The sequence below is a fragment of the Phyllopteryx taeniolatus genome, chromosome 22, assembly GCF_024500385.1.
Source record: "Phyllopteryx taeniolatus isolate TA_2022b chromosome 22, UOR_Ptae_1.2, whole genome shotgun sequence".
Taxonomy (NCBI): domain Eukaryota; kingdom Metazoa; phylum Chordata; class Actinopteri; order Syngnathiformes; family Syngnathidae; genus Phyllopteryx; species Phyllopteryx taeniolatus.
This window is the reverse complement of record NC_084523.1, coordinates 8,174,318-8,200,513: the sequence shown is the minus strand read 5'-3', so window position 1 is coordinate 8,200,513 and position 26,196 is coordinate 8,174,318. Positions and strand designations below refer to the sequence as shown.

Genomic DNA, 26,196 nt, shown 5'->3' with positions numbered 1-26,196 from the left:
TATTTTGCTAAGAGTGTGTTTCAGTCACCCTAAAATAGTTCACTTTCTGAAATTGAAACGCGCGTGTGTGAGTGTGTGTGTGTGTGTGTGTGTGTGAGTGTGTGTGTGTGCGTGTGTGTATGATCCATGGGCCCGTGCACACAATGGGACCTCTGTGAGGAGCCCCTGTTAGCATGGAGCTGAGAGGAAGTCCCCCCTCTTTTCGAGGAAGGCCCTCCTTTTTCACGCCAAGCTCAGATGTGCTCACAGCTGATCTGAGTCAAGCCACAAACCACGCAAGTGTCAACTTGGATAAAAAGGATCTGATCTGGTATCAGAATCAAAGAGACACCAACAAGTCTTGACCTGATACAGTGCGAATGAATCTGGGATATACAGGACATCCTGGATTCGTACATCCTTTTATTAAAACTCAAAACAACATGAGAAAATCGTACTTTTTCAAATATACAAAGACCAGAATCCAAAAAGGAACCACAAATGCAAAATAAATTACTACTAGTGAATATGAATGTTTCGAAAGTACAGAAGTACACAAGTACTAGTCAGTCTACAGCTCATCTTAAAGCAATATAAAACAAGCAGAGGCCAAAAGGTTGAAATACAAGGTCTTCCAATGTCATTATCTAAGTGATCAACAGATTTGTACATTGAAGGCACAGCTCGTGGTCCATTAAACTGCCGGATTTGATTACAATTCCTGAAAATAAAAATGGGTCTTTTTGGTTGTCACAGGTGTCCGGTTTCTAGACTGTTCTTCGCGTGAATTAATATGTTTGTTTCTTAATTTATATGACAATGGACCTAAGGAGACGGAAGCACAGAATGACATCCCTAGGAATCGGCGGTTCGATATCGTTGCCATCCAGTCGGAGGTAGCGCAGTTGCGGAGCACTGTTGTTAGCATCCAAAGCATTGATGTCTATAGGGCAGACGTTGGAGCCACTCACACCTGAAATCAAACCAGAAACAATTACAACAATGTGTGTTCCACTCGTTCGTACAAGTGCATTCATGGGAAACATACTCTTAATGTTGTTGTGGTCCAGGTACAGCTGTTCCAGTCCTGGAGGGATCAGGGGCACCTCAGTGAGCAGGTTATGGGAAAGCTGCAGGTCTAGGATGCTGGAGATGTTGAACACGTTGCTAGGAACACCGCTGCTGCCGAGCTTGTTGTGGTTGAGCCTGAGGAAAGCCATCTTGGGCAAACCCTTGAAGTAGCCCATGGGGATTTTATCAATGTTGTTACCGTCGAGGAAGAGCTGAGTGGTGGTGGGTGGTAGGCCAAGAGGCATGCTGCTTAGCTGGTTCTTGGCGAGGTTGATCTGCACCAGGTTGTTAAGACCCTTCAGGCTCACCTCGGTCACGGCATCATCCATCAGCTTATTCCCCTGCAGGTCTAAGAAGGTCAATTTATCCAGGCCGAAGAAGACTCCGTCAGGGATCTTGGAGATCCGATTGCGAGAGAGACTTAGGTGCTCAAGACTGGCCGGGAGAGGAAACGGCACCCAGGACAAAAGGTTGTCATCCATGTAGAGGTGTTCCAGGCGTGACATTGCATCCACGGTGCCTTTTTCCACTCCCTCGCTCGTGATTTTGTTGCGACTCAGGTTCACCCAACGCAGCTGGGTAGCGTTGCGCAGGGCGTCTGCCGAGACCACTTGTATTTGATTGTTCTGCAGGTACAGGTACCAAGTGAACGGAGGGATTCGGGGGATGCTCTTCAGACCTTTATTGTCACAGTAGACCGCACGAGGGAAGTTGGAGGGGCAGCGGCATTCTTGAGGGCACGCTTCGATTTGGGCCATTAGTTCCTCGTAACGCATATCCTGGCTCAGTACTGTCCCGAGCAGCCACACGGCACAGAAAAGCCTCAGAAAGGGATCCATTTTAATGGCCATCTTGGGGTGGAAAGGAGTAAGAAGACATATTGAGGACATATATTGAAGATTAATGGCCTGTAACTACTACTTGTCGACAGCTAATATCATTATTAATACACATACTTTGGATAAACAAGGTTTTTAAGGGTCACTCCTTTGCCTGATGGAGCAACCACATCCAGATCAGGGTTAACTGATAGCACTAGGTCAACTTTAAAGCTTAGATTTAAGAATGCTTAGTACAAAGATGCATGTTGGTCCTTAGATAAATATCTGCATTGCAACTCCAAGGGGAAAACATGAGGTCAGGTTTGTAGTCCATATTTCTCTTGCGCTTCTACTTCAGTCCTCGTAGATGACATCTGGTTTACATTTGTTATGCACTCCACGTTTTGTGCGAAACAAATTTTACATCAGGCATACTTCTTCCATGGATGGACACTCTTCAAAGACAAAGGCGGCATACCTGTTTTAAGAGATGTGCTCCCGGTTCTCCTGCTATCAAACCTTTGTCACTAAAATTGATTACAGACTGTGTTGCATAAGGTAAGGACAGAAGACTAAACATCAGGGTCTTCAAGAAACCTACCTCAAACATTGTCGAAAGAAGTATCCTCCCTGGAGTTATCAAGGCTGATGAGACTGTAACGCTCACCTCCTTGTATTTGTACCACAAGTTTTTTTCATTCAGAGTATGCTAGCTTGTCCCTGAAAGCCTTGACTGACCAATGAGGACTCATATGTTAAGCCTTAACAAGACTCGAGACGTGGCTTATTTAGAAAGAGGTCAATGCACCGCTACCTGTTCTACCTTGTCTGCTTGCGTCTGCATGTACATTAGTCTCGCTTAATTCCTCTGTGCTGCACTTGATCTCGTTTGAACTAGCAAATCCCAGAAGGTCACTGCCAAACTTTTCGTTAATTCGGTGCTGCCAACATCTGCGGTGTAGCCAGGATTAATCGTCTTTTCTTTGACATGCAGAGGATTTGAGTTTAGTGTTTGCACCCTTGCAAACTAACAGATAATTATATACGCTAGCTGGTCTACCTGTTTTTTTTTTTTTGGAAAATGATAATAGTGGTCAAAGATCTTTAACCAAAGCCAGGTAAAGACATGGTCCCGTTGGCATGAGGTCATCTTTAATCTGTGGGTATTTGAATTTAATGCAGCCTCGTTAGGCCAGTTGCTTCCTAAACACGCGCTTCTTTCCAGCGATGACGGCAGAGGCCAGGATGCAACAGGATAATCCTTTGTGACTTGCGTGAGGGAACGCACCACACTACAGCCTCCTCACACGTTTGCGCACTTGTGAATCCCAAAGTTAGTACGTCAAATTAGTATGTCAAATAGGACGACATTAGGTCTAGCGATGTCCTAAGAGTTGCCCGAAGACACTTTTAACCAGATTAAATCATGCTCTAACCTTGCACTGACCAGAACTCCAGGTTTAAGTACTGCATGCAGGACTTAAAAGTCATAAGTTCTGAAACCAAAACAGTTGTCGTTACCTGCTTTCCCGGGTAGCGTATACAGGTAAGGTTTGATCAGTAAGCGGTTTATGTACAGTCCACTGATGGTCTCCAGTCTGCAGCTACATTGATTTGTCAGCAATTGTTTGGATTTCCCAAAAGGCTAGACCGTTTGCAGGGATGAGGATGTTTCTACAACAACTGGGATCTCCTTGGTCTAACACAGCTGCGAATGTATGGAATTTAGGAAGAGAAGCCTTGAAATGTTATGTGGAGCTAGCAAGCGGTTTGAAGGTTTTCAAAGACATTGTCTAGGAACAGAATGTCAATGAGGGAGTGTAATAATACCATGGAAATTATCCCAGTATTGGGTGACTTAATGAAACACCAGTTCGGAAGCCCTTTAAATAATAGCTAACACATTCACGGGTTTAACACAATATATGCTCTAATAGCAAACTTCAGGTTACTGGAACAAGACCAAAATGAATGTTAATGCACATGTGGTATCTGCTTTAGTTCATAGACAAACGTATTACACGTAAGACGAGATTGTAATTTAATTTATAGTGTAAAAATCACAACCAGGTGGCAAATTACAGAAAAGAAATGAGTGTATATTGGGTTTTTTGTTGGACTTTTTTTTGGCTTTCTGCCTCGTGTTACAACCTGTTTTGAGTTTCACCTGGTCTTTTATGCCCCCATGTGTCAGCCAATCAGCTCCCTCTCTTGTCTTCGTCTTACCCAGCTGTCTCTCATTTTGATAATCAGTTAGTGTCTCGGAAGCCTCCTGGGTTTGTCTCTGAAATCGTTTTTTTTGTTGTGTTGCTGTTTTCATATGCTTTGTGGATGTTGTATGTTTGTCACTCGTCTACAGCTCCTAGTAAAGTGTTGCCTTTGGGTTTCCACCTGTTATTTTAAATGGGCCACTTAAACCAGAACCTTTCCCTCCACCAAGAGGAAAGTCTACTCAGAATATATCATGTCAAAATGGTTAAGCATGAAATGGAGGAGAAACCACAAAAATATGTTCCTTTTTCTCATTTTTTCCCCTCAAGTACACCACTTAACATTCTCAACATTGTCCGTGCACCGCAGTATGAAAAAAAACACACAACCCAAAAACCCTAACCAAAAGTGCATTAGACAATGTGCTCTTGAATGTATTGTGTTAAAATACAGTTGACTGTGATCTGTACATGAATCTGCATACTTGTGCACTGTACACACAAGCCAAGAACTCCAAAAGACATTCGGCGGTTCGACCGCAAGTGGTGTCAGCGAGTACACGACAATGCAAAGAGCCAAACATGCCGACTGCCATGGAGTGGAGCCAGTTAGCCTAGCTAGCTCTGTGAGATATGAATGTAAACTTGGAAAAATGATATTTTATTGCTTCAAGCTTGAAGCAATAAAAGGTAGCAGTAGCTGAGAGCTTTGCTTGATGCTAATGATAGAAGCTCGCCGTGTTAGCAAGAACGGACCTTTGAATCGATAAACAAGATCTTCATTGGCACCCAGACAAATAGTTTATATTTTGTACAATATGTGCATTGTTTTGGTGTTCTAAACATACAAGGTAGTACATTCTTTAAGCAAGTTAAAAACAAGCTGACCTGAAGCTCGCACTAAACACTGCATTTTTTTAAACATTTAAACAAGGGAATGTCTTTATTTGAGTCTAATATGATTATTCTGATGTGTTTCCATGCGACCACACTTTAGATCAAAAAGCTCCATACATACAAGCATATTGGAAACATGGTTTATTCAAACTGAGTTCCTCACAGTAAATTCATGAGCAGTGACTGATTCAATGTGACTCTATAATGAAGAAAAAGAAAGGATCCAGACAAGATGGGATTTTCTATGACAATGGCGCGTTAAACAACAATGGAGCACTGGCAGAACTGCAAAAGCTGTAGTTTATTATCAAAAGAATGATACCATTTGAATTCATGCATGTAATGGAAAGGATATACATCAGCAATTCTCACGACAAACAAATATGTGACGTTTTAGCTTCATGAGCTAATGTTGAACTTTTTTTCAAGAAGTCAGTATAGTATTTTACAATTTATTCATGAATTATACACAAAACAGTTGAATACGCAGTCTTTTTTGCTGGCCCTTTGCACAGCAATGGCTTTGTTAAACACGATACTATACATGCTAAACACGGAACATAGATCACAAAGACAAAGTGAAGCTACTATAGAGACACTGGCGATTTTATTGTTTACTCCGTCTTGTCTCCATTCGACAAGCTAACGTGTCAAATTGGAATGTTTTTTTTAAACTCAAAGCTAAATGCGAGCAAGTTGCTAACCTTGGCCTTCTCATTTAGATCTACAAAAATGTGTATTCAAGATCCTAGCTGGTTAGCAAACTTAGCTACAGCACCTCTAAACCTTTTGTCGTTTTGTAGCTTTTTTAGGATTGTTTTTCTTTCAAATTACATTTTTGCTTTGTCTATCTACAAATATTTGGTGGCTATTCAAACTTCAATCTGCCCTGTCATTGCATACAGTATTATTACTTTGTTAAATCGGTGTTTATTGGAAATGATGCTGCAATACCTCTACTTTTTTTGGCCGAACAAATGTGTGTGTTGAGGATTATTTAAACAAGTAAATCCATAAATGGTGGATGACGGCGGGTAAGTTCCTTATTCAAACAGGATCTCGGTGGCTATGCGCAAGCATTCAGAGGTTTCCGGGGGCATGCTGTTCTGTGTGATGTTGTTGGCATCCAGACGCAGGTGCTTCAGGTGGGAAAAGTTGATAGCGGTAACGTACTTGCAGAAACTTGAAAGGTCAAACTCTGTAGGAAAAGGAGAGAATTGGATCAAAAACTTAGATTTTAGCCCATAAACGCCTACATTAACTCTATAAAAACGAATGAAGACAATGTGTCGGTGCCCACTCACTGTTGATCTCATTGGCTTGGAGGTACAGTTGCTCCAGCTGCTCATTGATATCAGGAATGGACTGCAGCTTGTTGAAAGACAAGTCCAGTTCCACCAGTGACGTCACGTTGAACACTCCTGCGGGGATACCGGAGTCCACCAACTTGTTGTGGGAGACCCTCAGATACCGCAGGGCAGGCACCTTGCTCAGGTACCCCGAACCGATGCTGTCGATGTCATTGTTGTCAGCATAGAGGATTTCCAGCGAGGCGGGTACGCCGACGGGCAGCTTCTTCAGCTTGTTGTGGCTCACGTCGAGGGACAGTAGCTTCTTGGACCCTTTGAAAGCGCCGGCGACAGCCTCAGAGGTGAGCTCGTTGTGCTGCACGTTGACAGAAGTCAGATTCTCCTTGTCATTCAGGAGCCCGGAGGGAAACTTGTTCAATTTGTTGTGTGTCATCTTCAGCTCATCGAGAGACTTGGAAGGGGGGACCACTGGCTCCGTGAGAAGGTTGTGGCTGAAGAAGAGTTTCTCCAGGGCGGTCAATTTATCGATGGTACCTGACGCAATCTTCCCGTTGGTGATCTGGTTGTTGTCGAGGACCAGCCAGCGGAGCTCGGAGGTGACATTGTCAAATACGCCAGACTTGATCTCATCAATCTGGTTATTCTGGAGGTACAGATACTTGATTCCTGACGGAACCATGGGCACAAACTTGAGCTTGCGGCCATCGCAATACATGGCGGTGGGGAAATTGATGGGGCATTCGCACTCGCGGTCGCAGTTTGCGCTGGAGGGTCCTATCAAGGAGTGCGGAACGTAGTCGTAGTCCTCATACTGGCACAGCGCCAGGCTGACAAGCGCTGCCAACAGGTGTACACGGAGAGGAAACATGGTTTCTAAAAAGTGAATGAGAAGCAGAGAAGGAGACGTCAAAAGAAGTTCAACAAAGATGCAAGAACAAAAAAACAAACCCCGAGGAGACTCATTTAGCAGCAACGCCACACCCACTCTCCTGGAACCTTGTATAATCACTCAGGAGTTTAAGACTGGAGACCCAAGGGGGCAACTTGAACCCTGAACAACAAATCATCTTTCATCTTCACAGGATTCCTGCGCATACAGAGGCGACGGCAGTGGTAACGCAACACAGATGTCCCAGGAATCCTTGAACGTGAACTAGCCTAAAATATCGCTCGGGTCCTCAGTCCATCAATTAAGCACTCAGTCCCTGCCATCATATTATGACAGTCCTGCAGAGGATGCACGAGCACAAGTCTTTGCAGACTTGGTCCTAAACCGTTACAGTAAATGTATTGCATATCCAAAGAGATCTCCATTAATGCAAAGGACAACACCCTCAACCCTTTTGTTCCATGCATTCTCTTTGTTGCAACACCAGTCCGGAACAATCCAAAAGGTCTACCCACAAACAGGCATCCAATCATATGGGAAACAATCAATCACTCTGTCCTTGCACATGCCTGCTTACCTGTGGTCCTCTCACGGCGTACTGTCTGCGTGGGGTTGGAGGTCCAGTGGTGGTAGAACACTGCGGTGTTCAAAAAGTGGATGTCTCTTGAGAAAAACACAGAGAAGAAAGACAGAGAGGGAGGAGAGAGAGAGACAGGAGAGAGACAGAGGGGGGAGATGGAGAGACAGAGGGGGAAAAAAGGAGGAGGAGAGGAGGATGGCTGCTGGGAAGAAGTAGGAGGAGAAGGTTTTAGTGGGATATATGGCGGTGATGGGGGGGACGTTTTCCTGCAAATTTAGGTTGCAGAGAATCAAAAGATGTCACCAGGATGGATGCAAGTGTCCTAAACCAACAACAGGTGCAACCAGAAAAGGTCTATGGGTATCACTTTTTTTGCAAGCATCCTGGTGATCACCTTGTGCAAGCTTTGTTGTTCTTGGGAAAAATACTAATTGTGGGTTAAAAAAAACAAAAAAAACAGACACTTGAGCAGGATTCCTGTGTGAATACAGTTTTGGAAAGTCTGACCAAAAAAACAAATAAACTGTTACAAGACGGCCAGAAAAGTCTTACATAACATTGAGTCTGCAATACCAAACACTGCTAGAAGGTAAGTAGAAGCAGATCGCATCCATCTCGTGTTTCTTTCAATGTTTTTACACCACCGCTGCATTCTTTCCTCTCAGCACATTTTGAAGGCCAACAATCGTCCGAATAGATAGTTTTCCATTGACAACTGAGCGGGGGGCTTCACCTTCTTGAAAGAGAATTAGGAGGAAAGAGGGTTGGGGGGGGCGTGAGGGAAAACGAGCCAAATGCCTCCACCATTTGTTGGAGAATGTTCATCACGCTGTCAAAGCACGGCAGGATGTCGCGACTGCTTTTGATTGGTCGCACTCTGCTCTGTTGCTCCACCAGGCGTAGAAGCCAGTGTCATCTCTGAAAACCTATTTGATTACACACATGTTCTAAGCATTACCTCCGACAGAGAGATTAGGTTTCACCGCCATTTGGTAGACTTTGCGGACATTCTTTGTGTGACTCTTGTATCTACAAGGTCTATGAAGTCGTACAGGATCATCCACATTCGGATTGTTCGGTCTTGGTGGAGGTTTGTGTTTAGCAGCTGCCATTCCAGTTTTATATTTCAATTTTAGATTTAAACCCCCTCGACCTGGAGACTGTGGAGAAAACTGTCTGATTGTCCTTGGAAATGTACGAAAAAGGAACTTGGTACCTAGCGAGTCTGCAGTGAGGCACCAGCCGGTTGGTATCGATCAGTCCCTTATGGTCAAAAACTCCACTTTAGTCCGTTTGAGTACATTTGCGATAATATCAAATCCCATTTTATAACCAATGAGATTGCAAAAGGTTGTTCAGTTAGTGTTTTTGGTAATAGCAAATTGGCAATTAAACCAAATCCACTGGCTCACAGCCACTGCAACACAAATGAAATGATGTACAGCTATTCACATAAAGGTGTCTCCTTTGTTTAATCTTGTTTCATAACAAGTGTCCACATTAGATCTTATGATAAAATGATCTAATGATGAAAAATGGTTTTGTGGCAGATTTCATCATTGTTGCACTGGGAAAATTTTGCGGCGAATGACATGAAACAACAAGCACTTCCCAGGCTGACATACACACACACGTATACGCACACGCACGCACACACACACATGTAGTGAATAAGTGCACAGAAACCAATGGGATGCACATGCTCCGACAGGGCTGTTCACAGGTCCGGGCACACGCAGCATTAGCAAACAGGGATATTCTGGGACGCCTTGGCACCGACACACTGAGTCCTCTAATAAACTCTCAGACAAGCAGCCAGACGCCACCTTCTGTCTCTGCCGTGCGGCCATGTGGTCGAAACAAGCCCTCGCGGGGGCACATGTGCTGCACAAGTGCCGAAGAGAATCTCCACGAGCGATAAAGTGGTCATCTGTGGGGTTGATTTGGATATTCCTAATGGGATTTGGTGTTAGATTAAAGATTAGAACAACCAAGGCCGAGAATCAAAGACGCATCAGCTCGAGTTCAGTTTGATCGCTCTACTCATGTAAACACCCTCTACAAGCATCAATTTATTGTGTGACCAAAGCAAATGGAAATGTATTTTTTCTCCCTCTCGTTTGAGGATTTTCACACATCAACCCAAAGCACGCATGACACACGCATAAAACTGCCCTTGCAGCCACCCGCTAAATGGTGGGTAATGAGTCTCAAGGAGGTAATTAGGCTTACAGGGCTTGACGACAGACAAATTGAGCGTGTTTGTGTGTGTGTGTGTGTGTGTGTGTGTGTGTTTGTCTGTGTCTGTGAATAGAAGCAATGTGCCTATGTGCCACATGGGGGCAACAGACATGCATGAGGAAACCTAGTCCTCACCATCATATATTATTCACCAACCTGAAAGTCTTCTGTGGTTTCTGTTTGAGGCTTTAATGAGTCTCATGTAAATATGTTCATCAATTCTTGTGAACTGTTTTCAATTGATGTCCAAATGAATTGGAATATATGCTTTCGATAAAAGATCATTTGTTTGGTAAAAGCAAAGATGTAACAAGAAACAAAAAATAGTTCTCCTGAGTCCAGAGTGAGAGATGCCATCTGGTGGCTGAAGTTCACTGGGGTATGTGGACCGTCATTTCTGGTCAGGTCGGTGTCGACCATCTAGAGCTAGTTTGTGTCCCTATACGTTGACATGAAAACCTGAAAAGGACTCTGCTCCTCCCCGCAACCATTGCGCCTTGTCGATGTCTGTGAGCCTACGTTGGTTTACAAAGGAAAATAGAACCCATTCGTCACCATTATCCTGATTGATATCACTAAGCACTTCCTGGTTTTAGACCATCTCTAGATGGAGTCACCTTTCCAGGCTTGGTCCTCAAACGTGGAGGTCTCGGAAAAGGTTCGTTTGATCCCTACAGCTCAATTGTCAGGACGTTTTTACAGATGTTGCGGCAAAAGATCGATGTCAATCTTTGAGCGCAAAGGCTTATTTGAAGCTAACAGCTTTGTCTCGCCCACAGAGTCCCGCTCCATTTCTTTAACCTAAATATTCCCACAGTCTCTGAAGAGCTGTAAATCACAGAGGCTGAATGTGCTCCTTGTGTCAATATTTCTTTGTCTCGGACCATAAAAATGGTCACGTAAAGTTAGACAATGCTAAGGTGGTGTTTCCTGCTCGCTAGTGGACCAGGATGTGGTATATTTCTGGAGTCTTGCACCGTCTTCTGCAACGATCTTACCATCTCTTTGGTCTTGTTTCCCTGGAAGTGACTGATGACGACAATGCACGGTCATTTCTGTCATTACAACCATCGCAAAGGTTTTCCATTAGGGTTTTTATTCTTTCAGGACACCTTTTGCGGGAGACCCCTGCTCTGGAGATGAAGAGGAACACCTTTGTTGTTGATAAATTAATTATACGTTTAAGCTGTGATAAGTTCTTGTGCCTTTTGTATGCAATGAGAGGTTTTTATACAGCATTTATATACAGTGTCTATACATCCAACATTCACACTAACGTACGGGTGCACGGGACACCCTTCTCTTGAAACTAACAATGGAGTAGCAGTGGAAAGAACATTAAGAAGACATTCCAGAAAAACAGCAAAAGCATGCATATAAATCTTTGGGAGTGACATTTAAAACATATATGGTTTATTCTAAATTTAGAAAGGAACCTTGGTTCTCACTGGACATCAAAAGCGGAAGAGGAGATGCGTAGCAAGCGTGAGGAAGCGATGGAAATGACGCTTTCGTGAAAACAGAAATGACTGAAAACATTCTCGACTTTGCCGCCTGCTCCACAGGCCTCGTCTACAAAAAAATGATGTGTCCCATATGATGCACATGACTATGCTACAGTATGAGTGTGAGAATATATTACGGCTCTACCAATGATTTGCAGTGGGTGTTTGCTGCAAGCCGTGTTTACTACCAACCGAAGCCGAGCTAAAAAAAAACAATGTCAAAAAAAACTAAATGTGCTTGAGGTCCATGTCCACCATCAGGAGAAAGTTGGGTCAGAGGGGTGACGATCAGTGGTCAAACACACACACTTTCACACGCTCATTTACAAATGCACATTTCCTCGGTGGTGGTTGTGGTGGTGAAAGATGGCGGGCGTTGGGGACAGAGCCTCTCTACTTCTTCCTGTAGTTGCCCAGCTGGATGGCGGAGCGGTCGAAGACGCAGCGGAAGGTGATGGGCTGCACTTCCCAGTAGGGAACAGGGTTGCTGAACAGGCTGATGCCCGAGTACATGGCTTTCTTTGTGTTGAAGCCAGGGGGGCAGAAATCTTCCGTTCCCACCACACCAATCTTGTTGGCATGGAGGTAGACCACCTGTGGAAAGGAATTGAATTAATAACGTGCAATCATTGTTTCAAACAGATAATACCCAGTCTCTGTGAGCGCTTAATCTGATCAGCAACACAGAAAACAAAGAGACTGGAAATTCCTGTATGTCCGTGACGGATGTATGCAATAAAAACAGATGCAAACTACAAGAGTGCTCGGGAATACAATGGCTATGCAATCCGAATTTGGAAATTAAAGAAAACGCTGGCTAAGTTACATGGCAACTGGTGAAGTCGTTTTGGCCAGATTCTACACGTTTTCAAATGCTGCTGAAAACCTCCCGAATGGAGGCCATAACTCAATTCAAACTCACAGAGGTATTACAAAATAAGATACAGTTATATCACAATAATAAAAGATTATGAGCAGCCTCTCAAACTGAATGGTTGTGAAGGATTCTGATTCGTTTCCAATGAATCCCGCAAAGAAACAATGTGTTTCTCATGAGAGCCAGCACTATTTGCTGTCTCATAAATACTTGCTCAAATGGGGTGAATGTCCCATGATTGTCTTCTTGGGACAATGAACTTTTTAAAATGAGAGAAAATAAGTCAAACACATCCCACAAGGATGGGACATCAGCAGTCTCCCTAACGAGCAGAGAAAATGACTACATGTGAATACATGTGCTATTAAACAATGACAAACGTATCGTGTGTCATTGTTTAATAGCTGGGAACCAGTCATTGCAATCCCAAGTTCAAGTCTAACCTGGATGTATTTGTGGTCAGGCAGGCCGGGGGGCACGGTAGTCAGGGCGTTGTTGTCCAGATGGAGCTCCCGCAGGTGGGGGACGTTCACCAGGGTGCCGTTCTCCACCAAGCTGATCTCATTGTGGCTCAAACCCAGCCTATGGGGAACAAGTGACATCACCACTTAGCTCATTGTATGATTATCATTAGTTGTACAGTGGTAGTAGCCAGTGAGAAAATTATGACACGGAAACATGGTCTCCTCACACCTCTCGCTGTCCCAATCCAAGACTTCAGTTTGACGAAATGGAAGGTGAAACACATTCTACTGGTGCTGCATCAAAGTTCTCTTTGTTCATTCCAAAATTTCCACAGTCTATTTTATTTCCAAACCAGTCATTTGGACAATCCCGCAACTATTGTTTGCTTTGCCAAACTGTATCCAAGGAGATCAAGAGATTTGAAAAGGATGAAAAATCCCAAATCCAGTGTATCAAAAGTGCCAGTCTCGTGGGAAGACCTCCGGTATGGCCCACTTCAAGAGAATACTGTTTTTGCTCTGCTTCATACCTCACATTTGTCCTCCAACTAAGAAGACTTAAACACTCACTTAAACATCCTGTAATTTTACTTCTGGCAAACGGGGTTGATGTGCAAAAGAGAGAAACAAAATATTTGAATACTTGGCCAGCTGCTTGAGGCCCTTCATACTCTCGGCGGTGACCTTGGAGATTTTGTTTCCATCCAGGTGGAGCTCAGAGAGTGAGCTTGGTAGACCTGTGCAAAAACAACAACACCAAAACATCATTGTTGAGGCTGAATACATCAAGTTAAATTAACGGAGTACCTTTGGGAATCTCCGTGATCTGAGTGTCCGCAATACGAATGTAGGAGACTCTCTTGAGGTCAGCAAATGCCCCGGAATCAATCCCTGCGCTCTTCACGGGGTTGGATCCGAGCTCTGTGAAGATAATTAAATAATCAGAAGAATGTGGACAAAATTCATCCCTGTGGAATACACATTGGACGTTTGTTTTATTTGATTTACCCATGACGATGACATGGGACATTCCCTGGAAGGAGGCCTTCTTGATCTTGGTGATCTCGTTCTCGTGGATGCGCAACTCTTGCAGGCTCTTGGGCATGTTGGCCGGCATCTCCTTCAAATTGTTTTTGGACAGGTAGAGGCGCTGAAGCTTAGTCAGAGGGTTAAGGGCCTTGGCATGGATGTTGCTGATCTTGTTGTTCACCAGGATCAATGCCTGTGGATGGAAAAACATTGAAATCATCAACTTATGCTCTATTTCCAATCAGCACAACACTTTTGCATTGTAATTGGGAGCAATGATATAACCAGAGTCCATAAACCAAGCCAGACCGCAATGTTTTGCCAAGCCTATAACCATGTGTTAACACATCATCAAAAAAAAAAAAAAATCATTATTTTCCCAGGCTGGGAGGCCTTGTAAAGAAGTCATTTTGAGTCCTTCTAGCATTCTGACATTTCAAGTCAAGTTTCTCCACAATATCACGTTCCTGAAAGGTAACGATAAACCTTTCCATTACATCCTGGGCGCTTATCAGTCGTCAGCACAAGGGGGAGGGGGGAAAGTTCAAGTCCACACTGGTGTTCGTCTCCTGCTGTTCCACGCTTGTGTAAACAGACGCGAGGCGATGCGAGGAATGTGGCCCATTCCGACGGGAGAACCAGATCTCAGAAATTGACGTGAATAGTTTCCGTGCACCTGGCGATTGAGGGAGTGGCAGTACCAGAAGATTCATCGCTATCCCACCTTGATGAGAACTGGTGAATTCATTAGTTGCCAGGTGCATGGAAACTACGAGTGTATCCCCACTGACTCCGGTCTCTTACGTGCAGCCCCTTGAGGTTCTTGAAGTCGTTCTCCTTGATCTCGGTGATCTTGTTGTTCTGCAGGTCGAGCAGAGTGGTGTCGTCTGGTATGTCCTTGGGAACCTCCTTCAGACCTGGGAACACAAACCAAAGACTTGAGACCAAACTATCCAAAAATGTCAACAAAAGACTCCTAGATTTGAATGTTCATCAGGATTTAAAATTCCTCCACCTCTCCATAACATTTCATGGAAATTGTTTGAGTCCACATAAGGTCCAAAAGACAAGAACTAGGACACAAGGTGTTGACAAGATGCTGACATTTCTAAGGGACCAAATAACAATAAATATTCAGTATTCTCTGAGACACACATGGCAGGAAATGGAACTGGAAACAAATTTCCTGAGCGACATACCTGCAGGCTGAGCTCAGGTTTTAGCTTTGCACGACACGGGCCGTCGAAGCGACTTGCGAAACTGACACCTGCGCTAAAGGCGAGAGATGCTTCGAAGGAGCGGCATCTGACGGTTACGGCGTTTTGCCATCTGTGACAACACGCAATGTGTTCCTTTACATTTGAGGGGAAGGGGCAGGGAAAAAACTGTTTTTGTTTTTGAGGTCTGGTTTGAGGTTTGAGCTCCTCAGCCCACCCTACCAGATTTGTTTTATATTAAACCCGAAAAATGTAGCCAAACACAATGGGTGTGGCACGACGGGCTTTAGTAGTTTAGCTGTAGATTATGTCAAACTTCACGCAACGCTTGAAATCTGGAGAGCAAAATAAGGCGATTGACGTCCAGGAAATGGATAAGAGAAGCGCAGTAAGTCTCGCCCCCGCAGTTGAAAGTCACCATGAATGACGACGCTTGATTGCGAAGCCACGTTTGAATCACTTCCCACACGTTAAGCAAATTTCCTCCCCATGGTTGCAGAAGTGGATTATGAGAATATGACGTCTCTGATCGATGAGTCTTTGGTCTGCGGCAAACTGCGCACTTAGCTATCAACAACCTTTTGGTTTGTCTTATCGGGATTGTTTATCAACAGAGGCAGCAAAAGTTCTCTCTCTGTACTAAAGTAGAGGAGTACTTGTATAAAACTGGTGAAAGTAGAAGTACTAATTCAAAGTCTACTAGAGTAAAAGTAAAAAAGTACAGACTCTGAAACACAAGTAGTAATAAAAAAAAATGCCCATAATTGGCTCACGCTGTGAACTAAGAAAAAAAATGCTAAATTAGCTCATAATAACAACTGAAAAAAAAAACCTTAACACATACGTATGTGTTTTTTAGATACCAGAATTTTTAAACGGCAGAAACTTTTGATGTTTAGGCTGGCACAAGCAACCCATTTGCCATGAATCATTCTTGGAGCCGACAACATTAAGCAATTCTCTTGAAGGAGGGTATGGATGGAGAATATTTGTTGCGTCATCATCATGAATGCGCCCTGGTTCATGTTCGCTGCCGTCCCTTTTTTTCCCCCTGGCATATAAATCCCCAAAATCTCAACCGCGGTTGAGTTTATCTCTCTCTAGTCACACCTCGGCCTATTTTGATAAAGTTAGGAGGAGAAAGTAAAGATATATTTTCAAATTCAGTCAGTTCCTTGTAAAGTTATTGACACAAGTTCTGGATTTGTTTTCTGGCGAGTGCGCGTCTGGGATGGGTTTATTGCAAAGAGCAAGTTTTGCTAGACCATGTACTGTACATGAGACCATTAAAACTACCTTTAACTCGAGTGGCAAGAAACCTCTTGCGTCATTCAGCTTACTTGGTCATAATTAAAGTCACCTGTCACGCCTGTTGTTGGTGTACCGCTTTTAACAGTCACATGTTTCTAATCACCATACAAGGAGCCTCCTGGCGGCTCCTCAATTCCTGTTATTACTGTCACCATGACGATGCAGCCACAGTGTTTTCATAACCCTCGCTAAGTGTCATTTGTACCCCCGGGTACTGCTACCGTGGACTTCACGTGGAATGTTTATGTCGGACGTGTCGGACGTTTGTGTGGTTTTAGGGAGTCCGGCCAGGCACTTGGTATTTTAACCCAGTTTGTCTATGACTCCCCGCTTAATCCTGAGTTCTGAGCACCCCTTGCTTTTTAAACAAAAGCGGAAAGAGGACCTTTTTTTTTTTTTTTGTCTTTGGTATATGTCATACGTCAGATTAGACAAACGATAACATTTGGGTAAACTGTTGTGACTGTGAGGAGAGTAATTCTGCTTTTGAAGTGTTTTTTTTTTTTCGGAGAACATTTGTGCTTCATTAACATTGGACGGTCAGGTTTTTCCTCCGTTCCACGCGTTTCTGGAAAGCAATTTCCTCCTGATGGATTAAGACTGTGAAATGCTGCTGTTTCGGGGCTGATAATCCCTTGCGGTGTCAGGTGGATGGAGCAATAACCCTAACACTTGGAAATTTCACCCCGTGTAGCGGTCTTACCGAGGTCGGAGCACTGGACCACGCGCAGGTGGCACTGGCAGCGGAAAGGGCACTTGGGTCCTTCAGGGAACATCATGGGTTCGTCCACCTGTCTGGGCTCGTCCACCTTTCTGGGCAACACGGGCAGACCGGAGCCGGGCTCATCCTCCATCATGAAGTCCAGGAAACCAGATTGGCGGAAGGGAAGCGCCCAGCAGGCGGTGACCAGGAGCAGAGAGAGACAGGCTGACCGCATGGTGCTGCTAGTGGAAAGAAGCCTGCAGGAACAGGGAAAAAAAACATCGGCAAGTCTTCAATTCGGAAATGGAATCAGACTAAAGTGTCAATGTAGAAGACAAAGCAGGTGAAGGGAGACGATAATGGAGATGTTGAAGGTTAAAGGTGAAAGTTGGTAGTTGAAGGCCAAATCAGACTCAGGTGTCAATATAGAAGACAAAGCAGGTGAAGGGACATAATGGATAATGGAGATGTTGAAGGTTAAAGGTGAAAGCTGGTAGTTGAAGGCCAAATCAGGTTAAAAGCTTGCGTGTCAGTTTCACCAGGTCGGGGGGCTCGGCCTGATTGTTGCTCAACCAAAGAGGAAAATCGCACAATACTATGTTGAAGGGCAGACTTGATGAAAAATGACATGTACAGCCAGACTTTGTTAAAAAATGGCATGATGCACAGTAAGACATTGTGTATGGTATGACGTGTAGTATGATGTGTATATTCTTCATATGACATGATTAATAAAGCAATGACAGACTTATTGTCAGACTTTGTCATTGTCATTAAAAAATTGGGATGCTGTAGAGTCAGATGTTTTTAATATGATGTATAGCATTGGTTCTCAATTGTTGAACCACATTTTCTTATTATCATTAAGTCGTGACCCACTTTTAGAAAAGTCAAGAACAATAAAGGCAAATATCCTCTGGAAACGTGTACTGTATACTGTATCGTATTTTGAAATGTGAACCTTATCAACTGAGGATGAACATGAAAACTGGCTGTACAAAAATGAATATCTCTTTTCGTTTTAGGTAATTGCAACATCAATCGTTTGTCTTCTTTCTATTAAAAGAATGCTGCAGACCAGAGCAAGCATTATATTACCGTTTTAAGTCTGAATTATTATGCTATAAAAACACCAATAGCACTTTTTAAGGAAGAGGCTGTTTAATAGCGTTTCTGATGCATGCCTTTCAAAATATTGAAAGATTTGAGTCCTGACCCACCAGTTGAGAATCAATAATCTACAATATTGGAAGACATTGTTAAAACTGACATCTGTAGTCAGACTTTGTTTTTAAAAAAATGGCTTGATTTATAGTAAGACTTGATTGATTTGTTTTGTTTTGTTTTTTTTACCATTTATCCACATTGCATAGCCTAATCTTACATTACTATGATTAGCTTTTCTACAACATTACACATCAGGTCGTCCAATAATACAGTTTATAAGCTAATAAAAATGTAATTTTATTCGCTTTTGACTGCCGTCGTTCACTAGTCTACACTGTTTCTATACACACAACCCAAGTGAAATACACACTCGCTGACCTTTCGCAGCGCGTGGACCCGCCAATCTTCTCGCCATGCTTCGTAGCCTCTGTAAGCTCCATAATGAAAGGGCACACATGAGCCACATGCGGCTAACAAGTCGTTTGGCGCGACTGCCCGGAAATCGCAACCGTTTGCCGCTGATTGACTGTTATACTCTGACAGCATTGTTATGGCGCTTGATACTGCGAACAGTATCCATCTGAGCCGGGTTACGTGAGGCCGCGGGGGTGACGGTCGGACCCGAGTCATAATGATGACCCTCGTCCAGCAAAAATGCTGTAAACCTCGTCTCCGGCCACTTCCATTTAAGCTAGAATGGACTGCATTTGATTAGTAATCTGTTTACGAGAAGAAAACCCCCATGTTGCTGCACTTTCCACCATGTTTGCCATGTTGTCTCAACAAAGACTTCTTGTCTGGGCTTCATGAGATCCAGAGGACATGTTGTTCCACTCTGCTCGCAGGCTGAGTCATCTTGGCCGTGTCAAGCTCTCTTATCTCAAAAAAGAACAAATTCAGCGAAAAAGAAGAGAAAAGACGTCTGCACGCATGGTGGGTCGAGACGCTTTTAGGTTGTTTGTTTAGGGTGGGGTTCCTTCAATGGCAATGTTCATTGTTGGGATTGGATGCGCATCTGGCAATGCGCATCCATTGGTAATCCCATCTGTAAAACAAGAGAGTCCTACATGATCCGATACTTGGTTTGTTTATCTTTTCAAGCCATGCGCCATCCCTCTAAAAAAAAAAATCAAACATAGCTAATTTCTTTCTTGTTTCAGTTGAATTTGATCTAAAATCATGCCTATATTGACTTCTTGGTTTCAACCATTTCTTCAAAAATGAGGCAGGGCTGGCACCATCTCTGTCAGGATGGCTTCCTGTGATAAAAACTTAGAACAGGCAAGACTTGGTGAAGCAGCATGTGGCTCATTGTTATTGTTTTCATCACGAAGTTTGGTAAAACTGCTGCCACGTTAGTCAGAAGAGCCTGTGCACTGCATTCTGTGTTTGCTCTGCACAATTTCTTCTCTTTCTTGCGAGGAGACATGAGACAACCTGCCACGCCTTCAGGCGTAGACCTCCTTTTCACGAGTGTGTCCGTAGGGCTGGCGGGATGATGGCCTCGTCGAGAATCCGCCGAAACCAGGACATGCGTCAAAACGCGCCGCAACACGTCTCCACCGCAAACACTTCTTATCTGCACCTCAAAGGAAAATGTTGCTTTCTTCACCCCCCCGCCGAAAAAAAATCAATGTTTATGTTTTGTCTCTCTTTCAGTGCGCCACAAGGATATTTTCACAGGGATGATTGCTGATCATTTTTCACGGCATTCCTTTTTAACTGGAGTCGTAATATTTCCCAGCTGTGGCTTTGCGTGTGTGTGTGTGTGTGTGTGTGGCAGGTACTTCAGGGACTTACCACAGAAAGGATTTAGCTGTTTTTAAACATGCTTTTTGGTTGAGTCATCACAAGTTCCAAAAAGTCCAACTCATTTAACAAGTGGTGACGGGGGCTAACTAACTCTTAGCCAGACTTATTCGTGATGTGTTAAAAACCTCCCGGGAAAAAATGGTGCACCCCCTCTACCCTGTATGCACCCTTAAAAAGGCCCACAGTCCATTTAAAGGCATAATGGAACTAATTGAGGCTCCGTCTGGGGTCGTGTGTGATTCTGCAAAATTTGGTACTGATATTTTTCAATAATTAAGGTGGATTAAGGCTAAGCCTTTTGTCTTGAGCGTGCATCTGGGGTGGTGCGCGATACCACTAAATTTGATATTGATTCGATACCAAGTACATCCAGGGTGAGTATCACCGATGCCAATATTTTTTGGATAATTAAGAAGAAGAAGAAGGTGGATTAATCCAAACTGTTCGATCCAATAACAAGTAAATACCTATACTTTTTTAATACTTAAGCTGGATGGCTAAATGGGAATTTTCATTGAACTGAAGTAGAGACTGGTATCAGTGATCAATAGCAACGTTGGTATCGATATTTGGATCGATCCACGCGCCGCTATGAGTTGGCACTTCGGATGATGTTTTTGTGTGCGTTGACTTCACCACAATTTGGCATCCCCTTCTGGAAAATATCTCCATGTTCTTCTCTGCGGACCCTAAACATGATTCATAACTTCATATACTACATGACTACAAACAAAGTCTCCCTCCCAGTCCCCCCAACCCACCCACCATCCCTTTGTTGCAGTCTCCCCCTCCCCCAAATGTGGCCCCAGCACTCCTAATGAATCCCAGACAGGAAGCAGCTCTGGCTCACATCATTTTTCCTCCATTCGGTTCCCAGTTTACATTCGACTTTTGACAACATTGAAGGAGGCCATACTGTCCTTGCGTTTGAAGGTATTTACAGGCCACGGGACGTTTAAAACATGTTGTGTCCCTCCGAACCCCACATCCCCCGTCCCCCTCCCTCCTCCTCCCACGTGGTTGCTGATGAAAAAGTTTCTGGAAGAGCTCCTGACGATGGATTTGTGACTTATCAGGAGATTTCACAAGAGAGAACATGTGCAAACACTCAGGATTGAGAGAATGAGAATCCCCTTATAAGACAATAGACTTAACCATTAATAGTTTTTTTTTTTGCATGATCAGCCACATTTCAGCCACCGCCCAACTCCATCCCCCTGTCGCATTTGGTATGTTCCTCGCCTGTTTGATCCTCCTAACCGGAAAGACGTGCAGCTTGCATTGTTCTTGAGCTTTTGGACACCAGATGGAAAAGAAGAGCAGATCTCCACTGCACAAACCTTCCATTCACTCATGGCTGCTTCAAATGTTAAACATCTGCTTGGCTCCATGCTGATTGTCCTCCAAGCCCAGATTTTCATCACTTTTGTCTCTCTTTTTTTTCCACTGCAGCTGAGTCCCATTAGGTGCCCCCCCCCCCCCCCCCCCCCCCACCTTTGCTGCTGGCAAAGACGATGTAATGAGTTAGCTGAAACCTTCTCTCAATGATCGAGGATGGAAGCTGTGCAATTATAGGATTAAGGGCAGGTACAAAGTTTTTTGTTGTTGTTTTTTTAAAATCATCTTGCATCCAAAGCCTTTAAACTGCCCCTTGAGCAATTTGGCTCCTGCAGGAAAGCGGTGGGTAGGAGGCGGTTCTTTTTCTGACAGATAAGGGGATTTGCTGCTCAAAAACAAGCCATTACTAATATTAATGGGGTGAATCATCACAGAGAAATGCTTGTTTCCCCTCATTTATGCAGCAAATCCAAACCTTTTCCCAACACAATTGAGAACAAACGCCTCCCCCCGGAGTCCTGTTCTCTCTGTGTAAACCCAGAAAAATTAGATTTTCGAGCCGTCGCCACACAGGAATGCAGGAGGTTCCACATGGGCTCCATCCAAACAATCAATCGGCCAAGTGTCAAAACAGTCCACTTGGCTACGAAAAAGGCAGGAAAAAGGCTGAACTGGATGAACAAAAGGCCAAAGGGGGGAGCATGAGGGACTAGCATCAACAGGCACCCACCACACCCCCTTTATCCCGGCAAAAGGGTGCCTGAGTGGAATTCCAAGTGGGAATCAGAAAAGCTTGCAAAGACATAGAAAAGGAATATACATGAAATGACACCATTTAAAAAAAACATTCCCCATAATTCCCGCAGCACTTTTCCCACCCATAACACCCATAACCCATCACTCTCCCCCAAAAGTGAAAAGGATGCACCAACCAACCTGTTCCCAGTAGAAGCAGAAGTTAAAGAGCAGAGGTTGGACTCCCTGAAAAAAAAAAAAACCCAAAAAAATCCAGTCGAGTTTGTTTTTTCGGGGGGGATGAGGCAGCGAAAAGCGGCTTCTCGGGCGTTTGTGGTAATTGGACTCGGGAGCGCTCGACAGCGGAGATCAAGCAGGTGTGCTCTGTCACAATAAGGGGAGGGGAGAGAGACACTGAAAAGGAGAGAGAGAGGAGAAAAAAGAGAGGAGGGAGGGCGAAGACCCGAAACAATTGGTGGAGGCCAGGCAACAAAAACAGCTGGAAAGGGAAGAAAAAGGCAACGAAGAAGGAGGGGAAGAAAGGGAGAGTGGAGCAATGATTCAGCTGGCAGGCGCTGGGACATCTGGTAATGATAGGGAGGACATGACGCTCCTTCACTTCATTCTCATTAACACACTCCTGCCTAATTTAGTCCCATTATTCCCACCTATTTAGAACTCCAGTCATCAGGGATGTATGGGACCGGAGCGGAAGGAGAAGTCCTGTTCTTCATCCTCAGCGACTTGGTGCATCAAATGATGAGAAAAAGAAGTCATGAGGGTCTGAGCATGTGGTGCGAAATTGTTTAGTTGTTTTCAATAAGTCAACCATCCATTTGAGGGTGATCCCATACTCAAAATGTCGGACAATTGTAAAGGTTTTTTTTTTTTTTTTTTGCCAGTTTTCGCCGAGGCAAATGACATTCAGTAGGCAGCTCAAAACATGTCTGCCATTTTGATCTAAAGCAGCTGTTTTGCCTTGGTAGCACACTCTTGATTTTTCCTTTGTTTTAATTCAGCCCCCGAATTAAGTTTTACATCATGAAATTTGGTAGGCGTGTCCATGACAAGTAGACCCACAAAAAATGATCAGGAACCGATGCTCCAAAAGACACACAAAGTCTGCCACTTTGGTTTGAAGCAACCACTACAATCATTTTAAAAAATTCCGCCCCCAACGTGGGTTTCGCGTTAGCAATGAATTTTGGTAGACGTGTCTATCATAAGTAGACCCAGCAAAAAGTCTCAAGAAGCCATGCCCGAGCACACAAAGGAAGTCCACCATCTTGTTTGAAGATCAATCTTAGGGCCATTTGCATGGGTCTTTCCAAAGTGGACTCTGCTTCAGACGCAACGATTTGTTCAATCGCTTGATACTCGCATCGAGTGGGAGTTCATTTTGGAGACTAAACAGAATCAGATAGCAGGGGAGCAGGTTTCATCCTGTCTGTTGCTTCACCCCCTCCGACAGACACACATCTACATAAGACAGAGGGTGGACCACACACACACACACGTTAGCCCCAAATGTGATGAAAGGCTCCATCTTAGTCCGTTTGCCGAGAGACGATGACCGAAACCAACGCCCATTTTGTCGCTTGGGGTAGAATCCTTAGCTTTTAAATTCCGATGGAGTCCATTGGAGGGAGGAAATCAAGTATTGCATCTATCAATCTGCGGCAAATAATGGAAGGAGGCTCAGTTGTAATAGACAATGAAAAGGAAGTGAAACAAACAAACTTAAAAAAAGGCCGTCTGTCAATGTCGCATAAAAGTATTTTTTTGGGCCTTAAATATGTCGAGTGCATTTTCTTGCCATCCTAACCCAAAGCCCAGACAATGAAGAACATAAATGCTGTTGTCACGTGTAGGACACTTATATTTTACACTCAATTTTGAGATATATTAAGATTTCGCAATTGCGTGTAGGAGGAACATGGCGACGAACTTTGACGACGCGCCATAAAACTACGTCAACTTCGCAAGGTCAGAGTTTGACCCAATGTCTTAAATTCTTCCCCGGAAGCCAGATTCATTTCGCAACGTGAAATTCGGTAGACATGTAAAAAGAAGCCATGCCTAAAAAGACACGATAAGCCTGCCATTTTGGTTTGAAGCTACTATTTTAGGCTCATTCTGAAGAAATAGGAAAGGCTCAGTGGGAGCTTATTTGATCAAAAAGGGTTTCGACAGAGGTAAAAGGTCCATAGAAACTCACTTTTTCCACAAATCGCAGAGGGTTGAACTTATATTCGCGCGTGCTGGCTGTATCGATGTGTTGACTCAAGCGATTTCTCTTCAATACGTTGCGGATTGAATGAAAATAAAATGAAAATAAGTTGCAGGTTGAAAAATGGTTTACTTCAGTCACTGTTTCCTCCATTATTCCTCCATAGGCCAGCACTCCAGCATTTTTATATTCATACTGGCAGAAATATTTCAAGAATGAGAGTTGGGAGTGTGCAAGCAAATCCCAGACTGGTCCCATTCTTAAGTCCTTTCGCAGCAGCAGGAGCAGGAGCGGGAACAAAGTTGTCCCCATTTTCTGACCGGCTGTATCTCGGCTAATGGGATAAACAGATCACACGCGCGCACACGCACAGGCACACACATACACAAACACACACACAAGCACACACATACACACGGGGCCCTGTGGGAAATGACCTTTGCGGGCCGATGCAAACGAATCTGGCCGTTGACGTGTATTCATGTGATAATGATGCTCGCTAGAGGAAGTTTGCCTCAATGTTTGCACTGTTTTCTTTCGCAACACACACACACACACACACACACCACACACACTCACACACTCAGTGGTAGCTCATAGGGCAAAATGACATCCATTCACCATAATTAATGACTCATTTAAAGTTGTTTTAATCCCATTTGAAGCCATTTATTCCCCAAATAGTTTGGAGACAGAAGACATTGTGCCGTGCAGATGCATCATGCGCGGAATGCAGTGCACAAGGCCTTCTGACTAACACAGAGTTGGCAAAAGTACAGCATTCACACTTTTAGTAGAAGTTAAAAAGAAATGGTTTGATTGATTCTGGAACGATTTAATGGCATTTCAATTCATTTAAACAAAAATTATAGTCATGTGTTTTTAATAAATAGCGTGCTACAATATTGTACTTATAAAGCATACAGTAATAAAATGTATTAAATATAATTGACATGTTAAAGCAGCATAACTTCATCCTTCAATGTCTATTGACATTGTGTTCCTTCTGGTATGTGTGCCTTAGCCACCAGAGGGCGGTATACAAACATATAATGCACAAAGAAGAGTTTCACAACTAAATGATTCAGCAAGCTGCAGTAATATTTGTCGTTTTTTGCAGAGGATTAAGAATATATGCTTGTGAGTTTTGTTGCATTGTTTTGCCGCATTTTTTTTTGTGTTCAAATATCCGTTCCTTAAAGCATTATGATTATGGCAACATCAATGCTAGTTTTGTTAGACTGTTGGTGGCCTTTTACATTGCGTGTTAGCATTAAGCTAGCGGACTGTCGTAAGTTAAATGGTTTTGTTCACGATCTGTTGCGTGTGGTGAAGTTAACTGACACGATTTAGCACTTGTAACTCGAATTTCTGCTCGCGACTCAAGACAAAAATTCAGTCGAGGTGACGGCTCGCATCTCGAAAAACTCTGGTCACTGGTACATAAGTCGAGGTACCACTGTACTTTGTTACCAAGACATTCTGATCTGAATTAGCAGCCTGTTCCATTGGGCACCCTGAAAACTCGCTGTTTTGGGGAATCTAGCGTCCGAGTCTGTGCCGTCTCCTGGGTAACCGGCTGGGGGAACGTTTCCATCGCGGCATAAGAGACGGGATGTGCTAATGTCGGCAAACACAGCTGCCTGCCAGCCTGCCCGATGACTCAATTAATTGTGATTTGCCTGATTTACAAGTTATTACACCAAGGAGCTTTAGCGGAATACTATAAGAAGACCAAATGCTAATATGACGCGCAGGTTTAATATGACGCCGCGGTTTTCCAAGTGGGAAGCGGGATCAAGCTCTCGAT

General features: G+C 43.8%; 3 protein-coding genes across 3 annotated transcripts; all 3 read right to left on the bottom strand.

Annotated features, from left to right (window-relative positions):
• Positions 1-384: 384 nt before the first annotated feature.
• On the bottom strand, positions 385-2,646 carry kera (keratocan). The gene is made up of 3 exons (XM_061762780.1): positions 2,473-2,646; positions 1,028-1,901; positions 385-952 (listed from the first exon to the last, which is right to left on the bottom strand). The coding sequence occupies exons 1-3, from the start codon at positions 2,479-2,481 to the stop codon at positions 789-791; spliced, it is 1,047 nt and encodes a 348-aa protein (XP_061618764.1). The 5' UTR covers positions 2,482-2,646; the 3' UTR covers positions 385-788.
• Positions 2,647-5,260: 2,614 nt separating this feature from the next.
• Positions 5,261-7,914, bottom strand: lum (lumican). Its single transcript, XM_061761603.1, has 3 exons — positions 7,755-7,914; positions 6,283-7,161; positions 5,261-6,176 (listed from the first exon to the last, which is right to left on the bottom strand). Exons 2-3 carry the CDS (start codon positions 7,154-7,156, stop codon positions 6,022-6,024), a joined length of 1,029 nt encoding a protein of 342 aa, XP_061617587.1. The 5' UTR covers positions 7,157-7,161; positions 7,755-7,914; the 3' UTR covers positions 5,261-6,021.
• Positions 7,915-11,190: 3,276 nt separating this feature from the next.
• dcn (decorin) lies at positions 11,191-22,550 on the bottom strand. The gene is made up of 8 exons (XM_061761602.1): positions 22,358-22,550; positions 17,105-17,361; positions 14,678-14,790; positions 13,853-14,066; positions 13,652-13,765; positions 13,488-13,581; positions 12,824-12,962; positions 11,191-12,097 (listed from the first exon to the last, which is right to left on the bottom strand). The coding sequence occupies exons 2-8, from the start codon at positions 17,337-17,339 to the stop codon at positions 11,897-11,899; spliced, it is 1,110 nt and encodes a 369-aa protein (XP_061617586.1). The 5' UTR covers positions 17,340-17,361; positions 22,358-22,550; the 3' UTR covers positions 11,191-11,896.
• Positions 22,551-26,196: the final 3,646 nt, after the last annotated feature.